Source organism: Populus nigra, chromosome 4, assembly GCF_951802175.1.
Source record: "Populus nigra chromosome 4, ddPopNigr1.1, whole genome shotgun sequence".
In the NCBI taxonomy this organism is placed as follows: domain Eukaryota; kingdom Viridiplantae; phylum Streptophyta; class Magnoliopsida; order Malpighiales; family Salicaceae; genus Populus; species Populus nigra.
Window position 1 is genome coordinate 316,036 of NC_084855.1, and position 9,866 is coordinate 325,901.

The 9,866-nt window shown below is 34.5% G+C and overlaps 2 protein-coding genes across 9 annotated transcripts; both read right to left on the reverse strand.

The window, feature by feature from the left end:
* Positions 1–383: 383 nt before the first annotated feature.
* Positions 384–4,960, reverse strand: LOC133691591 (uncharacterized). 8 transcript variants are annotated; one of them, XR_009841714.1, is made up of 6 exons: positions 4,770–4,960; positions 3,551–4,683; positions 3,348–3,420; positions 2,389–2,525; positions 1,469–1,561; positions 384–948 (listed from the first exon to the last, which is right to left on the reverse strand). XR_009841714.1 is itself a non-coding variant. In XM_062112161.1 (6 exons), coding segments are annotated over exons 1-5 (1,443 nt in total). In that variant the 5' UTR covers positions 4,869–4,960; the 3' UTR covers positions 384–942; positions 1,469–1,508. The 8 variants fall into 8 exon arrangements, 7 of the variants coding, with proteins under 7 accessions (XP_061968145.1, XP_061968143.1, XP_061968142.1 ...); XM_062112161.1 differs by having other exon boundaries at positions 384–942; positions 1,469–1,509; XM_062112159.1 differs by having other exon boundaries at positions 1,469–1,509.
* A 936-nt stretch (positions 4,961–5,896) lies between these two features.
* Positions 5,897–7,523, reverse strand: LOC133691213 (cysteine protease XCP2-like). The gene is made up of 4 exons (XM_062111620.1): positions 7,024–7,523; positions 6,692–6,927; positions 6,399–6,539; positions 5,897–6,307 (listed from the first exon to the last, which is right to left on the reverse strand). The coding sequence occupies exons 1-4, from the start codon at positions 7,487–7,489 to the stop codon at positions 6,092–6,094; spliced, it is 1,059 nt and encodes a 352-aa protein (XP_061967604.1). The 5' UTR covers positions 7,490–7,523; the 3' UTR covers positions 5,897–6,091.
* Positions 7,524–9,866: the final 2,343 nt, after the last annotated feature.

A 9,866-nucleotide genomic window follows, 5' to 3' on the forward strand; every position in this document is an offset into this window, starting at 1 on the left:
CAATCAAACACAAAAATCATAGCTGGAACAAAAAATTTCTCCAAGGTTGTTGTCATTTTTTCTTAATATTTTTTTTAATTTGTTAATATTGTTGTTTAGATTGGACTGCTATTTGTTGATGTCAATCAGGATGCAAAATTAAGAGTTCTAATTTTGGCGTGATTATTTTTGTTGACTTCCGTATGTAAGATTGACTAGGAAGGAGAACATGGAACACAGGGTGGAAAGCTCACATACTTTATTCTACTCCAGAATTTAGAACAAATTGACCGCTTTTTTTCCTACCAACTCTAAACCCATTGTACAATTAATTAAAAAATTATTTTAATATATTTTTAAATAAAAAAACACTATCTTTATGCCCTGAAGGCAGATGCACCTCATTCTCAAATGTAGTGTATTAATTTACTTTGTTATTCTATGATTTGCACTACTTAATGTTCTTAATTTTCATATCACGAGTCAGGTACACAGCTCTGGTGGAGAATAATGTCCTGCAAGCAGCAGTGACATGGAGACGGTCTTGGATGTTTCAATTGGCCGTATAGCCGAAGATGATCTCATATATCTGCTACAAAATCCACCGTCTTATTCCCTACTTTCCAAGCAGTTCTTCCGTCGCCACGTGTTGATCTCTTCCCCTGTGCCACCACGTGGTTGCTTCTTGACATTGCTTTTTTTTAGTAGCAGCCTCTTCCAGTCCCAAAATTAATGGGGGAAATGGGGAAGGGAAGGGAGGTGCTTTCTTTGGGACTCTTGGATTCTTGTGGGCTACAAAAAACTATGGCCGAGGATGATCTTCCAGGAATCGGAGCAAGGAGAAATACTTGATCACACAAGAAACTAACGGGGGATCATTTGAGGTGAATGTGAATGAGAGCGAAAATACGGAGCTGTGCTTGTTCAGATGTTACTTAGATACTGATCGCCACCCAAATACCTCTGTTCCTGGAGAGGTTATTGCTCTGTAAGGAACTAAATATACACGTTTCTGTAGATGCTAGAGCTGGACACCAAAAACCAGATAGATCACCTACAATTTCTTCTGATCTTTTCTGTTTTTGTTAAACTTTCAGAGTGTATTTGTTTTTAAGTTCAAGATGCCCTTTTGAAATCATTTTTTTTTTTGTTTCAAATCAATTTTTTTATGATTTTAGATAGTTTTTGAAACGCTGATATTAAAAATAAATTTTTTAAAAATAAAACATTATTATTTTAATGCAAAATAAATTTTAATAAATAAAAGAATTATTTGGATGCATTAAAAAAAAAACACTTTAAAAAACAATTCCTACCACAATTTAAAATACTACCATAGTAAAGCTACAAAACAAAGTGTTCGGCCATGATTGAGTGCACAAATTTACATCCCAACAGGGAAGCAAAAACTGAGAAGCAAAACGCTCCACTAGAGATCGCTACCACACTTTACAGGATTTTAAGACAATTATATGGTTGACTTCCTTACCGAACAGTGTAACCAAAAAGCCAGTCGCCCAGCGGTTTGCCCTAAGAAGAATAGTTTGACACAATCATGTTAGATATAGAAAAGACCAAGTTCCTGCAACTCAGAAAACAACAGAGACAATTTCAAATAGGCTATGGGAAAATTTGGTAGTGATAGGAGATAGAAAGGATAATGTACATAGAAAAGTCAATTTCTATTGTTAACAGACTAGATGGAAAATCATTAACATTAGATTACAAAAATAAGCGCTACAACATGAAAAACAATATGAAATTAATGAAAAAGAAGAAAGAAAGAGAAAACAAAGGCACCATAAAACCTGCACAAAATTTCAAATGAGAGGGTTTGACAAGGAAAAAAAAGAAAATCAAGTCCACTTGCCAATTGTAAAGAAGCGTTCCGTACTTGATAAGAATAAAAGGGGAGAGGGTGGGAGTTTGGAAAGCCAAAGTAAACTTAGTATAATATTTGTGGTTCCTCTGTTATATGATCGGTTTCTGCATTTCTTTAAGCATGGAACGCTGTCATATACCAAGAAGCCTCTTGATTAAGTAAAAATTTGAACAGTGCTCAGCAGTCCGATTGAATAAAGCCGAACTATCCAAAGTACATACATTTATGTGTTTTAAATTTTCACAGATTACTCTGTTATTGGATGTTTAGTTCAATGAGTTCACTCCAACTCCAATGAATGGGAGGATGCGGAACTCATCACTCAAATATAGCCAGGACAATAAATTACCAGAGGACTTGAGAACACACTTGAGAATATTGTACCCCACTTGGATAGAAGAAGCAGGATGATGGCTAACTTATTTATTTGTGGCTATTGCAAACCCCCAATCATTCCAAAATAAATAGCTTCAACAAAAAGCGTGGATAAGTGTGTGACCAAGTGCATTTTCATAACATCAACTTACTATTTTGTCATATTCCTCCACTTATCCTTGAGATCAGTGGGAGTTCGAGTTGAATCAAAAACACGATGACCAAACTCCAAAATTTTTCTCCATGGAGTATTTTTGTTTCCTGGTATAGCAAATTTCTCCACTCCTTCCTGAAGTCAAAGAATATATGCCAACCACTCAGGCAAATCAATCTTTAACATTTCTCTGCTGATTCAGTCATCCGAAAGCTATAATACTCCTTCAATGACAGCAAATTAAGAGCTATAACAAGATAATATTTGACTTGTGTTTTTTAAGAACAATTAAATATTGAGAGTTGATGAAAAAGAAAACTTTGCAGTGGTATTTTCAAGAATTTGTAATCAATTCACCTAATGAAATGAAAGTGACAAATCTTTAAGCATTTCAGAATTGAAGTCTCCACTATCTCTGGGATGATTTCTTCCACTTCATCATCAATTTATCATGATTCGAAGATTTATCAAATATGTTATTCATTCAATTATGACATTAAACCTACAAGACAGCACATTTTAATTCAAAGACAAGTTGAATGGTGCAGATTTAACCTCTGGAAAGTACAATGATTCCAGAAATTAAAAAAAAAAAAACAAGGGACAAAGAAAGTTTTCATCATTGACTCCAACATCAAAGACCTTGGGGCACATTATCCCAAAAAAAACACCTCAGGGCACTCCATGTCTGACAAACTTAATACCTCAATCCCTTCAACACTTTCTTGACCATTCCCTGAAGGTGTGTTAATTTCTCTTTAGTTACAGCGTCCAACAATTGCATTTTGTATTGCTTAGTTCCCTCAACACGTTATTCATAACTATTTTCTAAATAACAATTTGTACTTTATTTTTCTTTTGACCATCCATCCGTAAAAATATGTTGCAAAGATGCAGCGCCAAGTTCAGGTATTCTCCTATGGTCACATCTATTGGCAATGCTATTTAAATTCATACCTTTAGTGTGTCTTCCTCATCAGCTGTCCAATTCAACCTTTGACGCTTTTCATTACGGGGATAAAGGTTGGAGCTGCCAGTAGGGGGAGAAAAGGTTTGAGTTAAAAAGATCCATTTGTACCATCTTAGCTAAACAATTATGTTATTGAAGTGATCAAACTTGCATGGAGATTTCTTTATTCAAATAAAATAAAAACACTCACGATATCTTAGGAGATTCCAGGCGTTGTCTGGGCTCTTTGGAGAGGATAACTTTCTTTTTTTGGATTTTAGCTTCCTTTTCATCAATGGTGTGTGGTTGAGGGGGTGCTTCTTTCGAAAGTTTGGCATCCAGAGACTCTGCTATTTTCTTCTTACCAATATGCTTGACACGCCTCCGAAGCACAACAGATTTCCCAGTGTCCGAATCAGAAACAGGAGGAGCCTTAGGTGCAGCAACTCCTCCACCAGAATTGGCTTCTCGTGCATCATGATGCACTTGCTCTTCTCCCACACACTGACCTTGTTCTTTGTCATCACATCCATCCTGATGCTTTTCTTCTTGTTCTTTTTGTTCTTCGTCATCACATCCATCCTGCTGCATCTGTTTTTGTTCTTTCTCTACATAATGATCCTTTGAAGATTCTGCTCGCTCTCCACCCTCAAGAACTCTGCCATCCTTTTCCCGTTCTTGCTTCCCTTCCTCACCTTCTAAGGTCTCAAACTCATGAGTTTCAGATATATTTCTCTCATCCCTAATTTCATTGCTGATTGAATCCTCAAGTGACTCAATCCCCGGTATTTTCTCCTCTCGACTCTTATGTCCATTGTCACTACCGTCAACAGCACCAGGCAAAGCACCATCCATTTCATTATCAACCATCACTTCACAACGATCACAATCACTTACCTTGAGACCATCCCCACCATCCTCCACCAGCGCATCTCTATTTTCAGCACCATCAAATTCCGCTCTTTCCCCCCCATTTCGCTTCTCTTTACCACCCGTAGCCTCACCACCCATCATTTCAGGATCTATAAAACCCAACAACGCCTTCTTTGCCAACATAGCCTTCCGAAAAAGCTCTTTAGCCCTACCAACCTCCCGTTTATAAGAACAGTAAGGGCAACAAAACCTACCCGAGTCATCAAAAGCAAGCTTAAAATTTGCACACTTTTCATGAATAGAAACTGGACAGCCAATCACACAACAAACCAACAATTTCGATTTCCCACGCTTATTACAGCTTAAACATGTATCTACCTCCATCCAATCACCACCGTTACCCATATCATCATCGCTTCTGCTTGATTTTTCACTTAAATTAGCATCGTCTTCATCACTATTAGCTTCATACTGTGATTTATTTTTTTAAAATAATTTAATTAAAACAAGAAAGAATAAAAACATAAAATAAAAGCAGAGAGAAAGAGAGTAAGTACCGGACTCAATTGAGGAAATGGGCGTAGAGTGGAGGATGAGGGAGGTTTCTGAGGTGATTTTGAAATGCGCCGCTGCCCGCCGCCGTATTTACTTCTCATTTTTTTCCTCCGGAATTAGGGTTTTTTAGGTGAGTTTCCGAGTGAGCACAGAACTGGAGTTGATTTTTGAGTGTGTGTGACAAAAAACGAAGGGTTTTATTTTTACTTCTTACTCTATATTTTTATTGGTAAATATCAAGTATACCCCCAACTTGCTAGGACTGTCAATTTTCATCAAAAAAAAAATTATGTCAAATATTCCACTAAATTATTTTGATTTCTCGATTAATTTTTTTATATATATTTAATAATATGGTTCAAAGTGCTTTAATTTTAAAAAAATCAAATCAATATTTTTTAAATAATTTGTGATAATTTAAAAATGAATAATGAAAATGATATTAGAGAATGAAATATTTGAAGAAAAAGATTTACTATCCGGAAATTGTTTGATGAAATGCTTAAAAAATTTAAAAATTATAGATGTTATTATTATAATTATAAATAATAAATAATAATTTTGTTATTTTGAAGCTTAAGCGGCTCATATTACATTTATTAGCTTAAAAATTAAGAGTTTTTCTTCCATGATAATTTTCAACATACCTATTATTAATTGTCTGGGATTAAGGATTGAGATTAAGAACAACTTGAGCATTAATGGTAAAATTTGATTGGTAAGGAAGGTATACGGGAGCATCTTAATAAGTTAAGAGGCATTTTTATACGCATCCCGTATGATTGATTGTATACTAATATATACTTAAATTCAGGTTTTCGCACCCTTCAATTGCTTCAGTATTTTGTTACGTTACAGGTCACCGCTAGTTGCTATGGTGGCGGTTGCTGTGGTAGCCGGAGCGGCGGTGATGATTAATTAAGAGAAGCACTGCTAGCTATAGCTGTGCATATTTCATCATCTATAGATCATGGACCTTTCATCTTCATCTGTAAGCCTATAAGTTGGTGATATTTGATGCATGTGATCGATCGTCCATGCTGCCATTATTCATATTTTATTTTTCTCTAAGATTACTAGAACAAAGCTGTGCCTGTCAGAGTGGGAATTTGGCAGAACTAGATAGTGATGGAAGGAAGTTTCTTTCTTGTAAATCTCTTCAAACGTTAATGGATAGCCAGCCAATAGAAAATGTGAAAAAGACAACAACTTGAGTGATTAAACATTTAGAATATCAATTTACTACAAGACATCACCCGATGACATCCAGATTCCAGAAATGGGAATTGAAAGAGGAAGACAAGAGCAGAGACCATTTAGCATGTTACTTCTTTTTAGTGGGATAAGAAGCCATTTTGTTGATACCACAAAGCCCTGCAGGCTTGCCAGTGTTTCTCTTCATCCTTATGTAACCCTTTTCTCCCCATTTAGATCCCCAGGAGTTCTTAACGATAATGTAATCCAAGCCATTGGTTGATCCATACCCGACGGCTGCCACTCCATGATCTAGCTGAGTTCCACAATGACCATCAAAAACACCCTGCAACATAAATCAATGGAGTTAGCCTACCATTCAGAATGAAAGATACAAAGCCAGTGTTTGTGTGTGTGTGTAGTAAATGTTGACCTACCCCGCTGTAAAACTGGAAGTCTCTGCCAGAAGCCTCAATGGCCACACTGAGGGGCTGGTTGGCAAGTGCCTTCAACAGGCTTTCTTCACTGTTTTGTGGGACATCGTGGTATCCACTAATGGTCACTACCTCTGATTCTTCCTGCAAGACCAAAGATATAAATCAAACGGTACTGCTTATTGCTATTCATTCATCTCTGGAAAATCAAACAAAAACGAAGACTGTTTGGCCTGGATTAATAATTTGATAGTGAACCATGAAGGAATTAATAGTTTTCTCTTGTTAGTTAATACCTTTCTCATCTCACAGGTGCCCTCTTCCATGATATATGGGTAATCTACCTCCTTGTGGAGTCCACCATTGGAGATTATGTAAGAAAATGCATAATCCATAAGTCCTCCATTGCACCCATAGTTATTAGTAGTGTCACAATCGACCAACTCTTGCTCGGACAGGGATGTCAAATTTCCTGTAACAATCTGATTTATACCTTCTACTGCTGCTACTGTTGAAAAGGCCCAGCAGCTACCTGCACAAATAAGCATTGACCATGTGACATTACTCAATTTATTTAACCATGGCTACTTTTGTATGCAAGAATCTGAGATTGAGATAGGACACTTACCACATGACCCCTGGTTCTTGACATCAGTAACAGCTCCTTTCTTTCTCCAATCCACTGACTTTGGGATGCTCATGACATCCTTGTAATTGAATTCCTGAGAACATTCTCTTCTTTCAGACATGTCAACCTTCAAGCCAAGATACTTGTTTTTGAACTCTTCATGGCTCAAATCAGAAAACTCATTCAATCCAAGCCAGTAGTTAACGACCTTCTTATTGGTCTCATCAATGTGGAACAAGTTATCTTTGAAAATCTCAAACCTGAGCCATTTTTCTTCTATGCTCTCATAAATCTTCCCATGTTTTGATATCCATGATTCAAAGAGATCGATGATCTTATCCCCGGACGTCAAGTCTTCAGGGGTATAGCCCACAATTGAGAAATCACGAGCTAAACCAGAATTGGCGAAGAATGACATGAAAGAAAATGCAAGAAGAAACATCAAAGAAAGTGAGGAGAGAGCCATTTTAGCTGTTAATTGGATGGATGGATACAAAGGGAAGGGAGGGTGGTTTATAAGCAGGTGTTGCCTTTCAAGTAAAGTTGTTGGATTGTTTATTTTTCTGAATTCTGAGACTTAAAGATTGGTTCTTAATGTTAGATTGCTTTCAATCTAAGCATATGACATGATCATGTATGACATAATAATATAGTAGATTAACATAATATATATATATATAGGTTCACTGCATCATACAATTCACTTTTAACATCTAATCCTCGTTGGCTAATACCTGTTTTAATACGCATAATGTTTTTTAAAAGTATATTTTATTTGAAAACATATTAAAATAATTTTTAAAATTTTTTTTTACATTAGCAGATCAAATTCATCAAAAAATATTAAAAAAAATATTAATAATATTTTTTTTAAGGCAAATACACTTTTAAAATATATCCAAACACGATTTCAAAAACAAAAATAAATAATTATGAGGTATTTTTTTATAATGTAAGGAGGTGAAAAACTTTGCTTTAATGTCACCTTTAATATTTCCTGTAAATATTAACTTGCTAAGTTGGTGTTTCTAACCTATTTGATAAAATCTTTTTTTTTAATATTTTTATTTGATATTAAAATTATATTTGTTTTTACAGTACACAACAACAAAAACATAAACTTTATGCTTTTATTACGGTATATCACAAAAATAAACCAACATTAAATATATTTTAGTCATGTTTACATCTACCAAAACTAAGTCAATTTTCTAAGCAATATATACAACCTCCTCATTTATATGATACACCTAAGATGAGGAAAATTATGAAAGGAGTTGGAGTAAGCTTATATAAACAAGGAAAAAAAAACTTTGGCATCCCTTTCCAAGGTGAGTTTAGGCAACACCTATAGGCTACCAATAACTCGGGTCGGAGTGCATTCACAGTCACTGATAAGAAGTTATTAAAATGGGCTAGCACCTATAAACCATTAAAACTTTGATGTTAGGCCGGCACAAAAGATCTCTATCAAAATCAATACAAAAAAATGGTTGAATTATATCATTTGCGTGTTTTGCATTGTATGTATTTTTACTTGAAAATATATTTAAATAGGTTTTTTTTAGATTTTTTTAAAATACTTTTAAAAGCAATTCCAAACACAAAAACAAACGGTGTTGTAGAGTACGACACAAAAACAAGTTAGAAATCATTAAACCTTTTTGGACCACAAGAAAGAGATAACAAAACATTTGGTGTCTTAACTTATTCAATTTTCACAATTAGGTGTTTTATTTTTTAGTTTTTATCAATAAAGTTTTTAATCTATTCATAAAAGCACAATCAAGTGTTTTTATGGATACCATAGACATAAATTGATAACTAATTTCATAATCATGTCAAACTCATGATCATATTATTGTCCAAACCTTAACCCCCACAAAAAAAAAATTAAACATATGACATGAAAGCCTCGATCAAGTTCTTAGGTCTAAGGTGGTTTTGATCTAGTCATGGTTGATGAAAATACCAACAACAATAAAAAAAAATTCACATAAAGGTACTTGATTATGCACTTATTAATAGATTATAAATTCAGCTGATAAAAATTAAAAACGAGATACTGAATCATAAAAATCTAATAAATTCAAACACCAAAACCCATCATCAAGAAAAAGGTTTTTTTTTTTTACATGGCCTTGCTATTGGCAATTTAAAAGCTACAATGCATTGTGATGAGTTAATTTTTTGTTAATATTTTTATTTATAAAAAGATATTCTTAAATAAAATGAGTTTGATAAATACATCAGACCTAAATTATTTGTGATTGGCAGTCAATCAAGTCTAAGGTAATGTGGATTTGGCGAATATGCTAGATCCAAAAAACTTAAACTTAACAATCAATCATGTCCAAGAAAACATGGGTTTGGCGCATGGCAAATATAAAAGAACTTGGGCTTGACAGTTAGTCAATTTCAAGATAATATGGCTCTAGTGAATATGTCAGACTCAAAGAACTTGAACTTGATAGTTAGTCAAACCCAAAGTAACGTGAATCTAACAAACATAATAAACTCAAAAAACTTGGACTTGATAATCAACCAAGTCCAAGAAAACATAGGTCTTACAAATATATCAAACCCTAAAAACTTAGACGTTATCAAGTTCTAAAATTATATTTTTGATGTTGAACAATCCTTTATAATATAAAGTATTAATTAAATACGTGATAAAACACCATACTTCTCCGTGAGCCTTCGTTACATGTTGTTTAGTTGACTCCAGAAGATAGGTCTTAGCTCTTATGTGTCCAATACTCAGTCCTAAAAGAATTCATTTCAATATTTTGGGCAACCTTTTCTTCTTTAAGTTGCATACTGTTCAATGGTCTTGTTTCTTC

Coding starts and splice junctions, on each gene's coding strand:
- LOC133691591 (XM_062112161.1), bottom strand. CDS start 4,868: ATGAGAAGTAAATACGGCGGCGGGCAGCGGCGCATTTCAAAATCACCT. Junction 3,421..3,550: donor CTGGAATCTCCTAAGATATC/GTGAGTGTTTTT, acceptor CCCTACTGGCAG/CTCCAACCTTTATCCCCGTA. Junction 2,526..3,347: donor ATGAGGAAGACACACTAAAG/GTATGAATTTAA, acceptor CTTTGACTTCAG/GAAGGAGTGGAGAAATTTGC.
- LOC133691213 (XM_062111620.1), bottom strand. CDS start 7,489: ATGGCTCTCTCCTCACTTTCTTTGATGTTTCTTCTTGCATTTTCTTTC. Junction 6,540..6,691: donor GCACCTGTGAGATGAGAAAG/GTATTAACTAAC, acceptor TTGGTCTTGCAG/GAAGAATCAGAGGTAGTGAC. Junction 6,308..6,398: donor ACTTCCAGTTTTACAGCGGG/GTAGGTCAACAT, acceptor TTTATGTTGCAG/GGTGTTTTTGATGGTCATTG.